This window comes from Electrona antarctica (genome assembly GCF_951216825.1).
Source record: "Electrona antarctica genome assembly, chromosome: 23".
Taxonomy (NCBI): Eukaryota; Metazoa; Chordata; class Actinopteri; order Myctophiformes; family Myctophidae; genus Electrona; species Electrona antarctica.
Window position 1 is genome coordinate 22,575,218 of NC_136804.1, and position 23,062 is coordinate 22,598,279.

Sequence of the window (23,062 nt, forward strand, 5' to 3'; positions counted from 1 at the left end):
TGGCCGGCGCATTATTTACAAAAAATCTCGAGTGTATAGCAGACATGTCGTTGGTCATGGTAATCAAAAAAGTTATTTATTTATTCCAATTGCCTTTTTGAATTTCATAAAATGCCAGTGTCTGGTACACTCACTGGCATGACCAAATGAATTGTGTAAACATATACTGTATAAACTTGTTTGCCATACTTTACTATCTTGAAAAACAATTTAAAATAGTTCAAGTAGTTCTACATCGACACGTTGTGAGCTTGTAGATCAGCTATTTGAACTATTTTAAAATAGCAAAAAATGGCAAATGAGTTTAGGGATAGGGTGGCTCAAGATATAGCTCTCTGTGTCTTATTAGTTATTTGGTCAGATTATTTTATTCGGGAACCAGGGCCTGAAATGAGAGCATTGATAGCATCGGAGTGTTTTTGTACACGTAATCCAGAGTGATAATAGGGACGTTTTATCAGCGGTAGAGCAAAGGAGGACAACCATAGACATAAAAAGGTTGACGCCTCCTTCGGCTCTGGGGCGTGTGTCTCTCTTGAAGGCAACATGGAGGAAAGCTTCCCCGAGATTCCTTGCGAAGCATAGCGTAGGCAAAGCGGGAGCTTGCCAAGCGTGCGTAATGGAAGTGTAGGCCTTCGGTAGGCCAATCAGAGACATGTCAATGTTTTATGCTAATAAAGCTCACTTGGATTTAATTGATAAGTCCCGGAAAAGACCTGCTGTGATTGGTCACTTGAGTGGCAGTGACGCAGCATGCCTTCCGCACTTCCGCCTTCATTGAAGACACATCGCTCCAATAAACTTCATCCATCTTCGACCGCTTATCCGTAGTCGGGTTGCGGGGGCAACAGCTCCACCAGAGAGCTCCAGATTTCCCTCTCCAGAGCAACATTAGTAACTTCCTCCTGGGGTATCCCGAGGCGTTCCAAGGCCAGTGAGTAGATGTGATTCCTCCATCTCATCCTTGGTTTGGGTCTCCTTCCAGTGGGACGTGCCTCGAGGACCTCCCTAGGGAGACGCTCGAGAGGCATCCTAACCAGATGGAATGGCTTAGGGTACAGCAACTTGCAATGGGCCTGGTCTACAACGCGACACCTCTAAGTCTTAGATACCCATGTACCTGTCAAAATACTTCCTTAATGTCAACGAAGTCCATGGCCACAACACCAGAGGGAGTACCACAAACAACGTTCAACCCCGAATCGGGGTTAAATTCATTTTGGCCCTATGCCACTATAATGTGGAACACCCAGCTACCAACAGCCGTTAAGAAATGTGAATCCCTAGACTCTCAAAGAGCACTGGGCCAAATTCCACGAAAATGTCAGGGCCGAATTGTGTGTCTCAGTCCAGCCCTGCATACTGTGAATACAAATCAAACCCACCCTCATCCTGCCGTTGCGGACAGCGGGCCCGTCCTCGGCCAGGCGCAGGACAAACAGGTCCATCTTGTACTCTCGTCCTCCACGGATGCTGAAGCCGAAGCCTTTCACACTCTTCTCCAACTCCACCGTGAAGAAGTCAAAGTCCTGCATGGGAGGCTGAGGCAGAGGAAACAATGGTTACATGCAATACTGCATTTAATTACACGGCTTGGTTGAATGCTTGATTCTGATTGGTCATTCGCCAAATTCAGCGGTCTGTTATTTTTCTGGATAATGACCGCTCCGCTCTATAACAGACTGATGCCTAATAAAACCCTCGGAGCACCTGCTGCGAACCGCTGATTTACTGCTGTTTCCAACACGACAGCCATGTAAACACACACACAATGTCTTTTACAGCTAAACATTGCTCTCAAAAAGTCAAACGTGTTTTTGAAAACATTTGAGCGAGAAATAGACGAAGCAGTACCCGAAAATGGATTCTATTTGATCAACTCACTACCATGTTTTCCGACTGTGCTGCAGCTTGGCAGACGCCGGCCAGCGCGACACTTGGAATATTTTCCAAGAATATTTTCATTACCAAGCAAGGAAATACCTCGTTTTGTTGTGTTTTGGGTCAATTTATAAATGTATGTATTAAGTAGCCGTGTAATAAGCGGGATAATGTATGGCTGAGTGGTCAATGTTTACAGATAAATCACCGACGCGAACACCTTAAACAATGACCACTCAGCCACACATTATCCCTTACTTAAAGGTTTCATGACATTCATTTTCATTTATTTTTATTTTAGGTTTTATGACCTCAGTTACACCCACACAACCTGAACTTTGAACATTCAGTGGATTTGCTGTGGTCTTGGGTGGTCTTGGGTTTTCTCTGTGTGTTCTGAAGCCTTTTGAGCTGCAACGAAAGCAGGCAAAACCCCTCAGTGACATCTGCTGGCAAATTATTATATAGTCATATACTGTATGGGATTTGTAGACTCTTACCTCACAGTCCACAGGCAAATCAGAGCACTTGTTTGAGCCATATTTGGGTGCAATTGAGCTCAGAAAACCTAACAAAAAACGTTTTTTTTATGTCACGATCACTTTAATTATTTTATCCGATGTTGTTACTCTTTAAATGACTACAATGAATTGAAATGAGTAAAATTGACAAAAATGGCTTCAGAGAGAAGCAGTGGGGTGAAATCAGCCCTCAACGGCTGATTTCAGAAATATAGGGGCGAGGCTTCCCTCACTTTGAGTGGCACCTGTGGTGGCGAAAATGCATATAAACACTATGGTATTGATTAATTTAATGTAGCCGACTAGTAGATGATAGTTAACACCTAATTACCACCTGTTCTTCACTGACCAACTCATTAGAGACTGCTGACTCATGTAAACCTATTTCAAACTGTGTGAGTTAACTATAGAATAGAGTCCATTTAAGGCATGACCATCTCTTGTTACTCCTGAAACTCTGTACACTGCTGAAAGTATAAAATATGTGTGGGACATGTGTGTGGGGGGTGCTGGGGGAAGCTCTGGAGGGAGACAATAGTCTCTCTCTGGTGTGATGACATATACAATAAAATAATGGAGTTCGAATCCTGATGGTTGAGTCCTGCTTCTTCCTGATGTTGTTTACTTACTAATAGTAATATCAAAAGCTGCCATTACACACCGAATGCGGAAGTCTGACAGAAATACCGGTCTGGTAACTGTCTTTCTGACAGAAATAGAGCGTCGCAGTCCCACCCCCTTTCATGACGACGACAGGACCGGGAAAGGATTTCCCATGCATTTTTCAAAAAGTATTTAATAAAAGACCTGTAAGCCTCGGACAAAGCCAACTCGAATCGTGACAAATCAGAAATCATGACAACAAAAAGTTTATTGTCATGATTTGTCACGAACCGGCTTTGTCCGAGGCTTACAGATCTTTAAATAAATACTTTTTGAAACGTCTATGGGAAAAATGCATGGGAAATTATTTTCCGGGCCCGTCGTCGTCATGAAAGGGGGCAGGACTGCAACACTCTATATCTTTCTATATCTGCAAAGCTAACTACCTTTCTGACAGAAATACCAGTCTGGTAACTACCTTTCTGACAGAAATACCAGTCTGGTAACTACCTTTCTGACAGAAATACCAGTCTGGTAACTACCTTTCTGACAGAATCACCATCTGATTAATGCATTTCTGATGGAAATACAGTGTGATGAATGTATTTCTGACAGAATTATCATCTGATTAATACATTTCTGATAGAAATACAGTGTGATGAATGTATTTCTGACAGAAATACCATCTGAGTAATGCATTTCTGAAACCTAACACTAACCCTAACAATAACCCTACCCGTAACCTTAACTCTAACCTCACAGACTCCGTCGAGGTCTAAAACTTTTACTTTATCTGCAAAAAACACTTTGCGGTTAGCACAAAAATAGTGGCACAAGCAAGATTCAAACCTAGGAGGTATGGATTGAAAGTCTAGTCACTATTTCACTGTAACCCGTTACGCCGCCATGCTGGAGTGACCGAGTGTAAGTGAGCGAGTGGCAGAGTTTTGGAATATTGATTTGGAATTTGTCTTCAGAGACGACGTGTAGTGAAAGCTCCTCACCTGAACGGCTGGAGGCATCCGGTAGTCTGGGATGGTGAACTGCCTGGTGTCAGGTGACAGCTGTCTGTAGTCCAGTAGGGGCGGGTGTCTGTAGTCCAACGTGGGCGGCTGCCGGTAGTCTGCAACGGGAGGAGGCTGCCGGTAGTCTGCAACGGGAGGAGGCTGACGGTAGTCTGCAACGGGAGGAGGCTGCCGGTAGTCTGCAACGGGAGGAGGGTGCCGGTAGTCTGCAACGGGAGGAGGGTGCCGGTAGTCAACCGCTGGGGGCTGCCGGTAGTCTGTGAAAGGCGCCTGGCGAATGTCCGGTTTCACGTCCTGCCTGGCCTTCACCTCCGACCTGTAACTAACAGACCAATCATCATATTGCGGGTCGGTCGGTCGCCGAGGACTTCGTCGTACAAAGGCATCGCGTGTCGAAAATAGCAGATCTGGCAGAGCTTGTCGATTTGATATCGTTAGGGCGATCACCTCCAAACAGACCCATTGAGGGACAGGTGAACTGATCTCTCTTTAGAAGTGTTTATATTGTAACCGAGATCTCGAGTGGGAAATTAAAACGGTTTCCTCTCACGCGCATCCCATAAAATGTTTCAATTTACAGCTGGAGAAAGTCCCTTCAGAGGGTAATCTGAGGGTCATGCTGCAAAAACATTGAAATACTGCTGTCAACTTTTAAAAGTATAAAGCTAACGTCTCCTATATGGATGTATAACTATCTCTGACAGAAAATGCACAATGTTTTTATAGTTTCACAAGATAGTATTACTCAAAGTGTTAATGTAACACAGCTCTGTTTACACTTTTATTTTATTCCTATTTATATTCAATATTTAATTGTACATACTGTACATTGTTTTATCTTGATTGTCTTGTTCCACTTTTGCTTTGTCAATGTAAACGTATGTTTTCTCATGCCAATAAAGCTCCTTTGAATTGAATTGAATTGAGTAAAATGGTGAGAAAGAGTAAAAGATTGGGGTGAGAGTGAAAGAAGGCAGGAGAGAGAAGACATGTCACTGACATGAGAAAAATCACACCCGTGTGAACTGAGTGGTGTAAGGTATTATATAGCCTGATCAGCTCTGACATAATGAAATCAGCTCTGACGTAATGAAATCACACCCGGGTGAACTGGGTGACCGTAGCAACCATGCTCATTTTTTGCGCACAGACTAACAAAGCCAGTTGTAGGAGTGGTTTACACCACTCAAAAATGGAAGGGGGCAGCTAAGGAAATGGTAGAGGAAGGAAATCGGTACAGGGGATTAAGAGCACAAGGAGAAAATGAGAAAGCAGGCAGAAGAGAGCGAGAGATGCTGCATTCAAATATACTGATGCAAAAGATTCAAAGATACACAGCGTATTTGTAGCTTTGAATCTTTGTAGCTGAAGTTGAAACCGGCTTTGTAACTTTGTAGCATTTGAAGCAGCTACAAACGTCTGATGTTGATCTTTGTATCTTCATGTTGCTGTGCTTCCATTGAAAATGAATAGTAGACTGTATCATTGCATCTGCCTGTGTGAATAGAGACCAGGATTACTGCATGCTTTTTGTGAGGGCATCTACACTAGGGGGACACGGGTGGAACATGAAAACTCCACACAGAGTTTCGCCCTTTCGTCAAGTCAAGGACTGCGCCATCGTGACCCATACATGGATAGGTCATGACCTACTGTATAGTCTTGTTGCGACCGCAAGTCGCATTTACTATGAAAACTTCCATTTCCCCATTTTCCCGTCAGTCAGTCAGTCAGTCAGTCAGTCACTTATTATCCCCATAGATGGTCTCGTGACATCACGTCATCAGGGATGTCACAGTCATAGTAAATGTCATAGTAAATGCCATAGTATGTCATAGTAAATGTCATAGTAAATGCATCTGTCGCAATTAAGCCCAAATATGGAGATCCCTGATGTCATCAATATTGGCCAGCAACTCTACATCTGACCTCAAACTCTTAGATCTCCATATATGGAGCTGACCTGTTCTGACATTCCATATGTTGATCCTTCCCCATCCATCCTTCCTCTTCCATGTCTCTCTTTTGACTGATACCTGTCCATTCAAACTCTAGACGGGCCCGTCCCAAAGTTATTAGTGCAGCTGCACCCGGCAGCCGGCGAAAACTAGAGTTCTCAACAGGCCCGAAAATGTAGGCCCGGCCCTACCTGGGCCCTCATCAAACCCTGTACACTCAAGAGAACGTCCCCGCTACCACCCTTAGATCTCCATATAGGGAGCTGACCTGTTCTGATATTACATATGTTGATCTGACGTTATCAAACCTTGTACACTCAAGACACGCTCCTTATATGGCCAGTACAGAATTCATTCCATGTTGATCTGACCCCCCCATGCCAAAGCGCCAGCGCTCACCCAGCAGTCTGCCGTCAACGTCGCTTCTCGCCCTTCGGCGTCTTAAGGCTCATACATAGTCTGGATTCTCGGTGGTGAGGTGACCACCGAACTACAACATGACGTCACGAGCCGCGGTGAAGAGCAAACCACCGCCACCGCTCCAGCCCTTCTCTCTGTTTTTACTCACCACCGCTCAACGTTATTTCAGCTCCGGTGGTCAGCTCACCACCGGAGCGGTGGTCACCTCACCACCGAAAAGCCAGACTATGAATAGGCCTTTACTGGTGTTAGACAAGAGTTATGGGCATGAAGGTGACAGGGCGACGGGCAGGGCTCTTATGTGCGTTTTGCCTTACCTGTTTTCATGGGCGTAGGTCTGGGGTGGCGGGGCAGGCAGCTGGGTGGCAGGGCTCTGGTGAGGAGCGGGGCCAGGCTGGGTGACCACGGGGCCAAGGGGGGGCTCCTGGGGGCCGGGGGGCTCCGTCACTGGGGCAGCAGGACTGGGCTGCGAGGCTGCTGCTGTGACAGGCTGCTGGCTCTGGGTCTGGGCCGGGCTGTGCTGCTGCTGGTTCATGGGGCTCTGTTTCTCAGAGCTGGGCGCCGACGGGGGGTTGCTCAACTCTGGGTGACCACAGAGGTAGATCGACGGAGCGTTAAACAAAAGGAAAAACATGAAGCAAAGCAAGCAAAGCATCAGAGTCTCAATGATACGCAGATGGAAACGCACAGCGCCATTACTTTAACCCATTTAGGCCGTGCGACGTGTGGGGGTACATCATTGTGCATACCGGTACATAAAGATAACAAAGACTTTGCACGCTCCATATAACAATTTCCATGAAAGCGCTGATTCAACAGCAGTCATAAATCTTTGTCTGTCTTACGCATCGAAGTAATGTGTGTGTGTGTATATCATTACTGCCATCTGTGCAGGGCGCAGCCCCGCGCATCGATGCCGTTGACACGACGAACAATGTTCGTCGACTACCTTTTCTTCACTGACGCAAAATAAATAAAAAAGAAGCTACGATGATTAAAACTAAGACTAATAAGCTCAGCGTGAGCTCATTGTGAGCTTGAAGATCGGCTATTTTCAAAATATTGTTGAAAACCCTACAATGGGACATTTCTACTTTTTGGTACTTTAAGTCTTAGGGCTCTATTGTCGTCCATGCTATGCTAAACCTCTTATCCCTAAACTTCGTCCATGTTTTTCAAAATAGTAAAAAAGGCAAAGAAGTTTAGGGATAAGGGGTTTAGCATGGAGCCCAATAGAGCCCAAAGGGCTCCATTTTCGTCACAGCTAAACCCCTTATCCCTAAACTTCTTTGCCCTTTTTACTATTTTGAAAAACATTTTTGAATAGTTCAACTAGCCAATCTACATTGACACGTTGTGAGCTTGTAGACTGGCCATTTTAACTATTCAAAAATGTTTTGCAAAATAGTAAAAAAAAAGGCAAAGAAGTTTAGGGGTAAGGGGTTTAGCGGTGACGAAAATGGAGCCCAAAGTTAGTCAACGACAGTAACACTTTGCTGCTCACCTTCCTGAGGTATGATCCTCAGGGTGACGGTCAGTCCGGCGTCCTTGATGAGCTTGACGATGTCTGCGTGAGGCATGTCCACGATGGAGCGGCCGTTGACCGCCAGGATGCGCTCGCCCACCTTCAGCGCCGAGCAGCGGTCCGCCGGGCTGCCCTCGATGATGCGTCCGATCTTATGGGGCACGGCGGCTGCATGGGCAAAAGGATTCACAACAAGTTCAATTAATAAAGTATGCACATGCACGCACACACACACACACACACGACTACTGTACATGCACGTCGCACGCACACGCACACGCACGCACACGCACACACGCACACACACACACACACACAAACCTACTGTACATGCACACGCACGCGCGCACGCACACACGCCTACTGTACATTCACACGCACATACACACACACACATGCCTACCGTACCGTACAAGCAAATGTGCATGCAGTAGGAAACGTTTCTTCGCTCAGACGCACTACCACTCATCGACCGACTGACTGAACGGCTGAATATCCTCTCTGTCTCTGCTATTTTGCTACACCCAACACCCAACACCCCCCACCAAGCTTACGTAAGCCAGTTGGGTTTTTTGCATGTGTGTGTGTGTGTGTGTGTGTGTGTGTGTGTGTGTGTGTGTGTGTGTGTGTGTGTGTGTGTGTGTGTGTGGGCGAAGCGCTGAGGCTCACGCAGCACAGCATGCTACAGATCTGTGCAGAGAATGGCTTATCGTAGGAGGGGTATACATAATTGAGACGGAGGGGTAGATGTTGAAGGAAGATGGGTTTCAGTTTTTAACGGAACAATGACCTCTCCTCGTCAGCTTACTTACATTATTTATTCCACACGGGGCTGCAGCTGCACACATCCTGAAGCAGTGAAGTACTCTAGATTTTGGACTTACCGTAAAGGGGAATAGTAATACCACTCATTTTCAACACTGAACTAACTATGTCCATTGGGGGTGCATACGTTGGTTAGACATAACAACAGTCCTACAGTCGTTAGCCTCGGAAACCCAGACGTTTTTATTTCCAGGGAGAAAAAAACGTCTGGGGCCGAGTCCACTTCAATTCGGCAAACGTCGATCACTCGCTGCTGATTTCTGATCGTCTGCACCTTTGTTAAATTTGACACACACGTACACACGTACACACACACACTCCTCTCTGTCGCTCTAATTAATTAGTCTCATGTCGCGCAGCTGCGTCTAGATATTCCCGGCGGATTCTGCCGGGAGCTGCCTATGCCATAGAAAGCATAGGTGGACCCCAGGCTATACAGCCATTAGTCAGACAAACCCGCACGGCAGGTTAAAAATCACTTTTTGATGTTTCACCCGTGGCTCCCTGTGAGGTTAGGGTTAGGTTAGGGTTTGGGGAGGTGTCTGACTCATGATGTGTCTGACTGTTGTGCACCCAGTCTGTCCCCGTTACAATACGCTAGCTAGACCCCCTGGGAGATGGATTGCTGAGGTGGAGCGCCACACCTACCGTCAGCACAACTTGCTGCACCAAGCCGTGTTACTACTCATACGCCGAGGTGGCGGTGCCCGGGATCGAACCCATGAACTGGTGGTCCATTGTGAAGGCGAGAGCTCTACCGACTGAGCTACCCGGCCCGGACACAAAAACGACACCGAAACGACTGACGTGAAAAGCCGACACAAAGTCAGAAGGCTCACCAATGGCCGGAGCCGCCGCTGCCTCGGGCCGGTTGAGCGAGCTGATGATGACGAAGCCGAAGCCTTCGCTCTCGTTGCGGTTGATGACCACGTCGCTGGGCGTTGCGTTGGGGTTGGGCGCCACGGCCTCCGGGGCCGTGCTGTTGACCACGTAGGTGAAGTCACTGCGCGGGGAACTGTGCTGCGTGGAGACAGAGCCCGGGCTGCGGCCGTTCTCCCAACAGCCGGGCGGCTCGCCTGCCAAAGAAAGGTAAGAGAGTGGAGGTTGTCAAATAGCAGATCTACATGGTTGGAGATCGGCTATTTTCAGATGGCGGAAATGTATATAGGGCTGATGTGGTGGTTAGTGTATGTTTTCTAATAATAATCTAAATCTACAAAGTAACCAGTAACTTAAGTTTTCCAATAATTGTAGTGGAGTAAACGTACAATATTTGCCTCTGAGATGAAGTGGAGTAGAAAAGTACTGGAAAATTGGAAATACATAAATGCACGCAGTTACTTTCCACCATTCTTCAATACTGAATCCTTCCCAATGTGCAGAACAGAGCACTAAAGTGACCCGAGGTGGGGTTGGTGAAAGGGCCTTTCTGTGTGGAGTTTGTTTGCATGTGTCCCCTATGGTAGGTACCCTCACAAAAAAACATGCAGTAATCCTGGTCTCTATACTGCCTCCCCCTGACCAGAAAGGGCACCTGATGGAGGGGAAAGAAACGCGCTACGTCCAACCGGGGAAACTCCCGCCCCTGTCAGGTGAAAAAAAACTGCTTGGACTCCTCAAGTCCTCATGCATTGAAGGAAGCATGAGGTCAGTCCGTTGCTCTCCCCAGGTTGGCAGAGGGAGTGTAGCGCCCAGGATTACATTAGACAATTGACACTGGGTGAAGAAAAAATGGGTTGCAAAATCGTGCGGGATAAAATAAAATAAAATCACACCCCGGGCCATGTGAAGTGAGGGGGCGCTCTTATCATCACACGTCATCATACATCATCTCATTCCGGCCAATCACAAATTGCGTCCTCACCTTCGTTTTCAATGATTGTGTTTACAGAATGTTTGTGTTTATACAAACACTCAAAACTGGCTATTCATTGTCAAATGGCATTCAATGTTCGTGTTTATACAAACACTCAAAACTGGCCATTCATTGTCAAATGGCATTCAATGTTTGTGCTAGGACAAAGTTTGTGTTTACACAAACCCTCAAAGATGGACATTATAGGAGGGGCTGGGCGCCCCTCAAATATACAGAATTCTTCCCATGCAGAAGAAGAGCACTAAAGTGACCTTGCGTCAATCACCTCTCACCTGCTGCGTGCGTCCTCCTCCTGATGAGCAGGTTGACCTGGCCGTTGCGCGCCGCTCCGTGCATGAGCTCGATGACGTAGCGGTGGGGCTTCCCCAGCACGGGGATCCCGTCCACGAAGAGCAGCTCGTCGCCCGGCCGCAGGCGCCCGTCCACGTCCGCCGGACTCTTCTCCACGATGGCGCCGATCACAATCTGGTCCGAGAGCGGAAGAGCCATATGTCATACAACGTGTGGTCTCGCGTCGCCAGACAACTATTCCACAATCTCCGAATGCTAAGTATGTAGCATTGGTTCTCAAACCTTTTCATGTCAAGGACCCCCAAATTGACACTTATTAGCCCACGGACCCCCATTTGAAAACGCCATGCAGGGACCCCCATAAGAGAAGATTTGTACTGCTCTAGCAGTGACTCGATCTCAACCATTTCAATTTCAAGGACCCCCAGTTTGACCTGCATTAGGCTACGAATCTCCATAATGGCATCTCTATCTCTGAGACCCCAATTTAAATTATAAAATCAATGTTAATTTAACTATTGTATAAACTCTGAGTTACAGACCCATAAGGGTCCAGTTGGTTCCTAACTATCATTTATCTGGGGACCCCCTGGAACTCCCTCAAGGACCCCTGGGGGTCCCCGGACCCCACTTTGAGAACAACTGGTATATAGAGTCTGGAACTACACCTCCCAAAATAAGAATAAGGAGGCTGTCATTTACATTCACAAAAATACATTTTAAAATATAATATATAATATCTAGGATAAATGTGCGTGACTGTAAAGACGAAACGGAAGTGAGCCGCTTTATATTTTACTCATGATCAGAGCCTCCGTTTCTCCAGACTGAATTTGAAAATAGCGAGAGGCAAGTCTGGCAACGCGAGACTAGACGACGTGTGACATGACATGCCATCTGTCCGAAGCCTTAAAAACTACAGGTGTGCGTGCGTGCGTGCGTGCGTGCGTGCGTGCGTGCGTGCGTGCGTGCGTGCGTGCGTGCGACTCCCGTCACCATACCAACCTTCTCATGCGTATCCGGACTGACAGGCTGGCCCGCCTCGTCTCCGCCCAGGACCCGGAACCCGAAACCCGACTTCTGCCTGCGGAGTGAGACCTCCATGTCCTGGTACCCCTCCCCTGAATGGAGCAACCACACAATGCATACCATTTCGACCTGAGGACGATTCTACAAATGTCTTCTAAATCCTGACAGTTTTCTTGAAAAAACAAAATTTCTATGTCAGTCGTTCTCATAAATTTTCATGTCAAGGACCCCAAAAATATATGTAATTGGCCGACCCCCATCTGAAAATATGTTGTTCTAGGGACCCCCCCAGAAGCAAAGTTTGAGTTGAAAAGGTTCGCTCTGAAAGAATATACATTCAAAAATAGCAGACCTACAAGCTTGTAGCGAGGCACTCGGTGCCGCACTATGAGTTTGTAGAGCTGCTATTTTTCAATAGCTAAAGTATAACATAACGCTTGAAACACCAAAAGGGGTTCTCACCCAAAATGGGTTAAAACCCAGTTTAAAGCTGCATGGGTGAATGTAATGTACAATCTATGTGAATTGCTTAGGATAAAAGCGCTTTGTAAATGCACCATTTACCATGTTATCCCCAATTTGTCAGAGGAGATATAAGTGTGGTCTTTGCAACCGCACTTGCAATTTTCCCAGAATTGCACCTTTCTAGTTCATTAATGGTTTTGCAGCATTAAAACGGCATGCACGGGGAACGAAGGAAGAATGTATCCATACTGTACCATTCAATATGCTGTGTTGTATTCCACAGCACAGTAGTACACGGTCAATAAGTAATGGAAGTGATTCAGTAACAGTTATCTTTCGGGGAACATAATGTGCCTTCACAGACACCGTACTTACCCGAGGGCTCCACGGGAAAAATGGTCCGTGGCTGGCCGGGCTCTAGGATAGGGGTAGATGAAAGAAGCACCCATAAACGATGGCGGACGCACACATGTTTTGTAATAATAATTATCCAAATCTATGAAGTAACCAGTAACTAAATTGTAGTGGAGTAAAAGTACAATATTTGCCTCTGAGATGTAGTGGAGTACTAGTAAAAATGCAGATTGGAAAATTGGAAATACTCCTTTGCTGGGGAATTTCCGATCAAAATTGTACTTAACTCTTTGAGAGTTTCATGGATTTCTATATAGTTTTTAGACTTCTCTATGGCAGAATGGCGTTTTTGAATGATTTATTGAAAATTCTCTGTTGTGAATGTGTGACAACGAAAGACCTTCAGAGAAAGCTTGGCTTGTCTGCTTCCAGGAAAAAAAATGAACTGAGTTGATAAAATGTTTAGTTTTTGTGTTGGAAGCCATTTAAAAGAGCCTGCATTTACACTGGGTAGTGTTTCTAGGACAACAAAAAAAGTTATGCCCGGTTGAAGTTTTATTTTCTAAATAACTTTTTTTCTGCTGGGCGTACATAGCCATGCAATATCTCATTTTAAAGGGTGAGTTGTCTAGTTCAATTAAAATAAAATAAAAAGTTTCTCACATGTACCACTGTAGATATTTTGCCATCTATAAATAGCATGGTCAGTCATGATCAATCTGACCTATCCAGCTAAAAGTCCCCCTAGCTCTGAAATGGAACATCATATAAACTCAATTCTTTTTTGGGGTAAAATTAGACATTCTAACGCACATTTTGATATATACCATGTTTACATAGTCTTACCGGTACCTTGTCTATTCATGCATGTATCTCAAAAACCTGTTGTGAAGAAACAGTTTTGATAAAAAAAACACATCCAAGGACATTGTTTTGATATGACTTTGTGCCCATGATATGTATCAAAATATAGACTTGAATGTATACTGTATTATAACAAAAAATTGGGTTCTTACCATCTACCGTTACAGAGTAAATCACAGTTGAAACTCGCTTAGTCAAACCATAAACCTCAGAATAGTGAACAAAATAGCCATGACAGGTCTAACTCATTGTAAAAGCGTCTTTTATTTTTTATGACTACTAACATAATACAATTATAATAAATATTACAGAAAATAAATAGGCCTACATACAAAACAGTTGTCCCCAAACTCCCCAGTGTCCCCAAACCACTGCATTCCAGTTGTTCTTGACGGTGTGTGTGTGTGTGTGTAGGCTAAATTAAAAAAAAACAACAACTGAAATGAATGAATGCATCCGGTTCAGTGTCGGAGAACTCCATCGCAGTCTTGACTCTTCGTCTTCATCATCATCATCATCATCATCCTCCTCCTCCTCCTCCTCATCTGATGCCAGTTCTAAATATATAAAAATAAACATTTAGCTGTAGTCAGCCCGGCCAATAGCCAGTTGGGGGGGGGGGGGACGTAGGCTATCTGACATCATCGTCATCATCATCATCACACGGAGACACACTAAACAATGTACAATCATGATAGTATACAATATTCAATGAATGCGATTATCATGCAAGCTCAGACGTCAATGAAACGTCATACAGATCTTATATAATACGCTACTGTTAGCTTCACTCCCCGTCCCCCCCTCCGATCCTTGTAGCAAGGTCATCAACAACCACGCGTTGCTTCAGTAAACGATGCATGTTTGTTCTCCGTCTTTGTAGACAGTAAATAAAAGGAGCGAACATTACTCTAAAGATCAGATCGCCTATAAGGCACGCTACAATATAAAATACTTGTACTGCCATGCGTGCATGCCTGCTACGATACATTTGTACTGCACCGACCAACCGATCGACACCACCATCCAGACATTAGCCAGCACCAATGCACCGACCGACACCAACCCCCCCATTAGCCAGCACCTTTGGTGCTGGCTAATGGCTGGGGGCCATCGTGGTGAGTCATTCTGGCGTCATGATCTGACTAGTAGTAGTAATTATCCAAGCATCTATTTGTAGCGATCATCTTATGATTTCTGATCACTATAGAAGGATCTACAATAAGATTACCTCAAAACATTCCGGGTTGATCGTCTTCTTCAATGGTTTCCCGGTATAGCTCATCGGACGACGATGGGGAGACAATGAAAAAAGGAGGGAGGGAGCAGCGAGTCTCGCTGTAAGCACTGGACCAGGGCTACTCCGCCTGGAGAAGGCGACTGGGACGCGTATGGATCAATACTACTACCACAAAACTCGCTCAAATAAATAGTACTGCTTTCAACTTTTTCTGCTAGAAAATCGCTCGGGCGAGACGGGTAAACAGGCAAAACAATGAAAACTATGAAGACTCCCTCTGCCCCCACTGTTTACAGGGGGTGGGACCAGCTTCCAATGGCAACACGTACACGTGTGTCACGTGACACGGGTTTTCTGGGTAATGTAGTTGGAATATAAGCTCAGGAATTTAAACAGCGCTTCGGAGCATATTAATATGTTTAGATTAATCAAAAACGGCGAAGACGCCAATTGGCGTCATTGATCATTTACGGAATTCTGATGAAGACGCCAATTGGCGTCTTTCATCTTCTAAGGGTTAAGTACAACACTTTATAGTTACTTACCACCACTGCAGGAACACACACACACACACACACACACACACACACACACACACACACACACACACACACACACACACACACACACACACACACACACACACACACACACACACACACACACACACACACACACACACACACACACACACACACACACACACACAAAGCCTGTGTCTCAGCAGTAATGTGGTAGCGGAAGCCACGCTGTCATCCATTACTGCCTGAAAATGCTTAGTGTGTGTAATTTGCCTGTCCCTATTTTTTTAATTTCTTTTTGCAGCAGTGGTCCTCAAACTTTTTCATGTCATTTATTAAGCCACGGACCCCCATTTAATGGCATTTATATCTCTGGGACCCCCAATTTATACTGTAAAATCACTGTTCATTTCTCAGAGTGTGTACAAATGCCGGGTCCATTTGGTTCCCATTTGTACACTCCCTGAGTTACAGACCCATAAGGGTCCATTTGGTTCCCATTTGTACACTCCCTGAGTTACAGACCCATAAGGGTCCATTTGGTTCCCATTTGTACACTCCCTGAGTTACAGACCCATAAGGGTCCATTTGGTTCCTAACTATCTCTAATTTAACTAGGGACCCCCTAGTACTCCCTCAAGGACCTCCCTCAAGGACTTCGAGGACCACTGGCTTACAGTGCGTGTAATGTGCCCGTCCTGTATTTACAGTACGAGCACCGACTACAGGGATCGGATCGGGCGAGATGTTACAAAACACGGTGAAGTCCTGATACTCATACATTTGTTGGAAGAATGGGCCAGACACTTGATTTAAAGATTACATGGGTCATACGAGTCATATGCACACGGGCAGATGCAAAGCATATTCGCCGCTTTGTATCTGCGTTGCTCAACACTGTCATTGACGTCATCAAGCGTGCGTCCGTCATCGGAGCTACAGTTGTATAGTTTTGTATCTTTGCATCTGGAAGTTGAACCCAGCTCGATTCAATTTGTAGCTTTGTGTCTTTTGTAGCAGCTGCAAAAGTCAGAATTGCCTTGTAGCTTGACGTCGCTGTCCTTCCTTCGACAATGAATGGCAGACTGTATCTTTGCATCTGCCCGTGTGAGCTGAACGCAGCAATACAGTACCCATGGTCCACACCACACCTTCATGTGGCGTGGGGAAGAACAGTCACCATCAGGAACTCTTGCCTGGGATTCATGCAGATATTCTCTTCATCATGTCTCTTACTCAGGAGGAGGACTGACAGTGGCCAATGGATTGATTCTCTTACTCAGGAGGAGGACTGACAGTGGCCAATGGATTGATTATCTTACTCAGGAGGAGGACTGACAGTGGCCAATGGATTGATTCTCTTAAATGCTAACCCCAAAATAATTAACAACATTAAGCCTGGCATCCCTATTTTGGGAATGCCCCTATTATTGTAGCTATTTGTGCTACAGAACCAAAACAAGACTCTGTGTGTGTGTGTGTGCACGTGCGTATGTGTGTGTGCGTATGTGTGTGTGTGTGTGTGTGTCTCCCCTCAAACAAGTATCTCCACAATGAACGAATGACCTTTTATGAAGCCATGGTGACACACTTAATGCAACATTTATCACAGAGAGAAGATATGGAACATTTTGGACAGCCAATTGTCTTAATCTTCAATGAAGCGTGCACACCAATACGAATGCACCCCACTCCTTTCTTCCTCAAAGGAAGCCTTATTTCCAAAGTGGCCTCTCTCTTGTGTCAATCCTCAAAGCAAGCCTTATTTCCAAAGTGTCCTCTTGTGTCAATCATGGATAACCTACACTGCCATTTGCAAGGTTCTGTACCTTAGAGTATATATTAATAGAGACGGCACCGGATTCCTCCTCCCATCCACTTGCATTAAGTTGCTCAAAAGCGCATGAGGCGATTTCACTCCTCCTTCCGGGTAGGAACAGAGTGCATTCTGGGATGGATTTCCCCAATAACCTGAACGCGCTGGCCGTTGACTATCATTGCGCCGTTTGCACGCGTTCACGTATGAAACATTCGTTCACGTGTCATGGGCCCAATGACATGAACGTGCGCAATGATAGTCAACGGACCAGCGCTGCAATGACAAATTCGGCCACTATGTCCATTTCTCCTCAGGGTTTCCTCCGGGTGCCGTCTCTATTAATATATACTCTAAGTTCTGTACATGCAGGATAATTTATTAAAGCAACATTATGGTCACACACAACCTTCCTCTGGCATGATGAAGCCCACGGGGCGACTGTGGCTCAAGAGGTAGAGCAGGTCGTCCAATGATCCATGGGTCGGCGGTTCGAATCCCGGCTCCTCCTGTCTACATGTCGAAGTGTCCTTGGGCAAGACACTGAACCCCAAATTGCTCCCGATGTGCTGGTTGGTACCTTGCATGGCTTCCGCTGCAATCGGTGTATGAATGTGTGTGTGAATGGGTGAATGTAATGCACAATCTATGTAAAGCGCCTTGGATAAAGGCGCTATATAAATGCACCATTTATGATGAAGGTTGGACCTCGCATGAGGCAGTGTGCAGATTATCTTCACCTTGTATCGTTGATTGTTTCACTTACACACCCATTCTTTTAGACTTTTAATCCGGGTGTGCAAAGGTCTTGTATACTTTTTTTGAGTGGTGCAACCACTCCTATAGACAGCTATGTGTGTCCCTGTGTCCCTGGCTGTGTCCGAGCACAAAAATAGCGTTATAGTGTTTGTTCACCACCAAGTGTCACTGTTGCACAGCCTAACACACACACACACAGGCCAGGGAGGAGGGCTTGTACAGTACAGTACAGTACAGTACAGTACAGTACAGTACAGTACAGTACAGTACAGTACCACTCACTGTCTGATTTTTTTTCCTTCTTTTACAAAAAATTATGGCTCATGGTATGGCAGCAATGCAATCGAAACTGTGACAAAGAGATCTGCCGCTGTGTTAAAGTGTTTATCCAAGAACTCATCATCTGATTATGGGAGCTGGCAGAACGCCAGCGCCTCGATCTAAACAAGATCCGTCCAGGCACTTGAGAGAGTCTCAGACAGACGAGACGGGCATGAATCGGGGCCAAGTAGAAACGCATTGACTTGGACTCGTCTGTCGGCACTCAAGGCGGGACCACTCTCACACGAGATATGAAGATAAATAGCTGCGGATGCTAACAGAATCACTCCTTATGCCCACGGAGGGGGCGTGCATTAATGACGATGAAGAACACCCTCTCGTGTAGTATTGCTTAAATAAAATGATTAAGTCCTTATATGAGATCTGTGAAACACTGTGAAAGGAGTCTGCCCAGTGCCGTCCACACCACACACGTTCACGTTTTAGTAATACTGTTCCTGCTGTTAGATTGCTTGGCTATTAGATCGGCTATTTTCGCTGCGCAAAAATGCCATAGAAGACATGCTGGCTTCTATGGAATCCATCCAAAAAAATGTGTGGCAACTGAGAGCTTTATAACCCATGGGGTACTTACGCCTATTCTCATAGATAGACCTGGACGTCTCATAGAGGTCAAAGGGCTCTGCTTTGAGCTGCAGGGCCTCGGGGGTGCATGCCGAGTCTGGGGCCGAGGCCCTGTGCAGGTGGTGGGGGGTTGTTGGGTAGGGGGGAGCACAGTGGGGGGCAACGGGGGCCGACAGCAGGCTGCTGGTCTGGGCAGGGCTGCTGCCCAACCCCTGGCTTTGGCCCTGATGCTGCTGCTGCTGCTGGGACTCCCACTGCTCCAGAACCTGCAAAGCACAGTGGGCAGGGTGGAGGGTAGAGGGTGGTGGGTGGGGTGGTCAGTAAGACCCTCCCCACCTTGCCACCGCGCCTCACCTTTGAGCTCGGTTCCGACAGACTGGAAACGGAGTCTAGAGGGTTTGTTGTTATGATGACTACATAGAGCCAGACAAGCAGTCACAGGGGGAGGGTCAGTAAGGTTAGTTGTAGAAATAAGTCTGCCGTCAGTGAAAACAAATATGAGGAAGAAAAAACAAAACAAATACAAAACAACGAGACAGATAGTTCTGGGTAATGTATGTTGTTAAACCCATTTAGAGCTGAGGGCGCATGGCATCTATGTCTCCTTATAGCTTTTAACCACTTTAGCTGTTGAAAAAAATCAGATCTACAAGCTCATAGCGCAGTGAAAAATAATAATTCTGGGGGTCCTCGACATGAAAAGGTTTGAGAGATTAGAAACTTAGGTTTTTCCAGAAAACTGTCAGGATTCAGAAGACATTGTGTGTCTTTGACCTCAGGTCTAAATGGGTTAATTATTCAAACCACACACAGGCAGAATGGCTCTAGGCTGCTGGTGAAAAGAAGCAGGCAAGGAAGGAAGGAGCAAAACACAATATCGGACCGAATAAATGTCACCGCCTGCATCTTTGACAAAGTGCATGCATAGTGTTTTTATTATTTACCGTGAATGATGTTCTGGTTCGACGACGGGGGCTGTAAACAAGAAACTCCATTTGGAGCACCGTAAGCGTTCATCTTTCAAAGGTGTTTGTTTGTATGAAGGATGTGCGGCCTTGCAAGCGAAGGTGTGTAAGAATAGCATGTACTGACATGTCTTTTTTAAATTGTTTAATGCACCGGTATACATATACGGCCCTGGTTTGTCTGAAATGTATAGGCGCTCTTTGAGAGTTTCTCAAAAAGGACAGATTTTCCTGAGCATTCACTCACTGTCACACGTCTTATTCCATGAATGTGTTTCTGATTGGCAATCTGTTATGCACGATTTTGCACGTGTATAAATTATGAACAATTAGCAAATGCGGCCGCCGCCACATTCCAATTTAAACACATGTGTTTTGACAACACCAGCCGATCCGAATGTCAACCTCGATGCTTGTCGCGGTGAGCCGCATAGCCAAATAACACGTTGATGTGTCATAGAAGTGTGCGAGGGAGACAGACATATCCCGAGGGAATGGAAAGTGTCTGAAAATGAGATCAGCGGCTGCTCCGTGTGGCACGTTCACTTCACTAGGACTGGCGGGGCATGTGGACGGGCTTGTTCTGAGCCATCAAAGCTGTTCCTGCCTTTGTGGCTCCACTCAACGTCTGCTATTGATCTGAAGCAGGTCGGGATGGGCCAGGCGGGAGCCCAGACGGAGGAAAGTTATTAAACCCGTTAAGACCTATGAGAACCGATTCTACAAATGTCTTCTAAATCATGACAGTTTTCAGAAGGAAAAAAAAACTCTATTTCTATGTCAGTGGTGCTCAACCTTTTTCATGTCAAGGACCCCCAGAATTATCCCATCTGAAGATATGTTGTTCCAGCCCCCCCCCCCCCCCCCCCCCCCCCCCCCAGAAGAGTTGAGTTAAAAACGTTCGCTGTGAAAGAATATATATTCAAAGATTTGTGCCACATTTTCAAGATGAAAAAATAATAATAATTCATGTGCGCTCTCTCTCTCTCTCTCTGTGTTCCAATCTCATTATTGCAGCTCAAGTGGGCATACTATGGCTATAAGCGTCAAGCCTTCTTCAGCACGTATGAATCATATACACTTATGAAGAAGGCTTGACGGCGAAACGCATCCGTGTTTGCCGCGTTTGTCCGTGCGCCTCAATACAAATTAAAATTACCAGAAGGACTTCTGGAAGGAGTACTGGCTATTTCTTTCTTTCTTTTCTTTTCTTTTTTGATTTTGTAACCCATTTTTCACCCCTGTGTCAATTATCTAATGTGATCCTGGGCTCTACACACCCTCCGCCAACCTAGTCCCCATATATGGGGACATGGGGAGAGCAACGGACTTGAACTCATGCTTCCTTCATGCCTGAGTGTCCGAGTTGCTCCTTTACACCTGATAGGGGGGAGTTTCCCTGGTTGGACGTAGCGCGTGGAAGGAGGCGCCCCGGCTGGCCAGGGGGAGGCAGTTTAGAGACCAGGATTACTGCATATTTTTTGTGAGGGTACTACCTACCCTAGGGGACACGGGGAGAACATGCAAACTCCACACAGAAAGGCCCTTTCGCCAACCGGGTATGGGCACTGATGACGCGTAGGAGGAAACACAGCGTCCTGAGCGGGAATCGAACCGAGGACCTTCTAGCTGTGAGGCGACAGCACTACCGACTGTGCCACCGTGCCCCCGGCTATTTCTTTCTTACTGTGAACCGGAAAACTACATAATACAGACCGAGTGCTCCTTTTTTTCTTTTCAACTGTTAATCGTAGCCAGAGAATCCTGCAAGAAAGTATGGCTTTTCAAAATACATGTACATCCTTGAACCTATCAAACCTTCGTGGACTCACATTATTGTTCACCTTTTACTTTATTAACATACGAGTGTGACAGCCACAGCTCCATAGGAGCTCAGTTACAGTCAGTCTCATGTCTAATGGGTGGGGCTGGGGGGGGGCTGATATACGTAGGAAGCAATGATCAGACTTCATGGACTACTCCACCACGCGGCCTTATTAGTCACGATTCTTCCCTATTCCATTCTCGTCGGGGCGTTCAAAACCTTCCTGTAAAAAAGTGATATCCAATTAAATCTAGACTGAACTTCGGCGTTGGGGGGGGGGGGGGGGGGGGGTTTGGCGTCTCTTGGCAGTAAGTACTGTAGTGTGTGGTGTGTGTGTGTGCGTGTGCGTGTGTGTGTATGATTGGAGGGGGGAATTGGAGAAAACAAACGGGTACGAGGAGGTGAGGGGCAGCGAGACTGTGAGGAAATGAGAGGAGAAGAGAGAGGCTTTATTTGTGGACCGGTACTCTGTCAAAACATTTCCCTATGAGCGTGGAATCAGAATTAATCTGGGGGAGTCTGAGGAGAATCACTGAAAAGAAAGGAAGGGGGGAAAAAGCTGGCGTGAACAATGAGCATCTTGTTGGAAGCTGATGACATGAAGACTGACCACAATGGAGGCTAAACCCACCGAGCCCTCGCCTGTTGTTGTGTGGATTACATGGTTGGATGGATCGTTTGGTGTTAGGAGCCGGTTGCAACGTCCCGGGGAGCAGTGTTGATTTCGTCGACCGAAACGCTGACGAAAACTAAATAAGAACAAAATATAAACTAAGCTATGATGACTAAAAACTGAAACTAAATAATGCTGACAATTTCGTCGACAAATAACATCTAGACTAAAGGAGGGAGTAGTGGAGAAGAGATCCAGTAGAACTAAAAGACCAGTCATTTTATGTTTGGGTGCGCTCGGGTGCTGCACTTTGGAAATAGCAGATCTACAAGCTTCCCAACGCGTTGTGAGCTTGTAGATCTGCTATTTTCAGAGTGCAACCAAAATCAGCCATTACGACGACACCAAGGCCTGCCATTTGCCAAAATACATTTAAATCAACAAATCTTATGATATTTAGTAGACTGAAACTAGGCTAACACTAAAACATTTCGGATGACTAAACTATGACTAAAGCTAAATTAAAAAAATCTGTCAAAATCAACACTGGAGGAAAAAAGTCCTCCAGTGGAGGACTTCCACTGGAGGAGGAAATACTGGCGGAACTGGGTTGCGCCCACTTGCCCGCACTGACTCAGCCTCTTACACTCACCCAAGTGCAAACGCAGACGTAATACAACAGGCTGCTATCTGACACGGTATAAGAATAAATAAAAAAAGATTAAGATGAGTCAGTGTTTGGTTGTTAGTATGAGATCATGTAAAGAACCATGAAAGAAA

At 45.9% G+C, this 23,062-nt stretch overlaps 1 protein-coding gene across 2 annotated transcripts in view; it reads right to left on the minus strand.

Annotated features, from left to right (window-relative positions):
• magi2a (membrane associated guanylate kinase, WW and PDZ domain containing 2a) overlaps positions 1-23,062 on the minus strand; it is a 282,751-nt gene that overhangs the window by 16,224 nt on the left and 243,465 nt on the right. Inside the window, exons 14-22 of one of the 2 annotated variants that reach the window (XM_079494000.1) lie at positions 18,890-19,145; positions 12,795-12,836; positions 11,931-12,046; positions 10,907-11,099; positions 9,598-9,834; positions 7,913-8,101; positions 6,726-6,990; positions 4,010-4,352; positions 1,386-1,541 (exon numbers count right to left, since the gene is read on the minus strand). In XM_079494000.1, coding sequence (XP_079350126.1) covers positions 1,386-1,541; positions 4,010-4,352; positions 6,726-6,990; positions 7,913-8,101; positions 9,598-9,834; positions 10,907-11,099; positions 11,931-12,046; positions 12,795-12,836; positions 18,890-19,145 — 1,797 coding nt within the window. The remainder of the gene's footprint in view (positions 1-1,385; positions 1,542-4,009; positions 4,353-6,725; positions 6,991-7,912; positions 8,102-9,597; positions 9,835-10,906; positions 11,100-11,930; positions 12,047-12,794; positions 12,837-18,889; positions 19,146-23,062) is intronic. The other variant, XM_079494001.1, reaches the window with a different exon arrangement.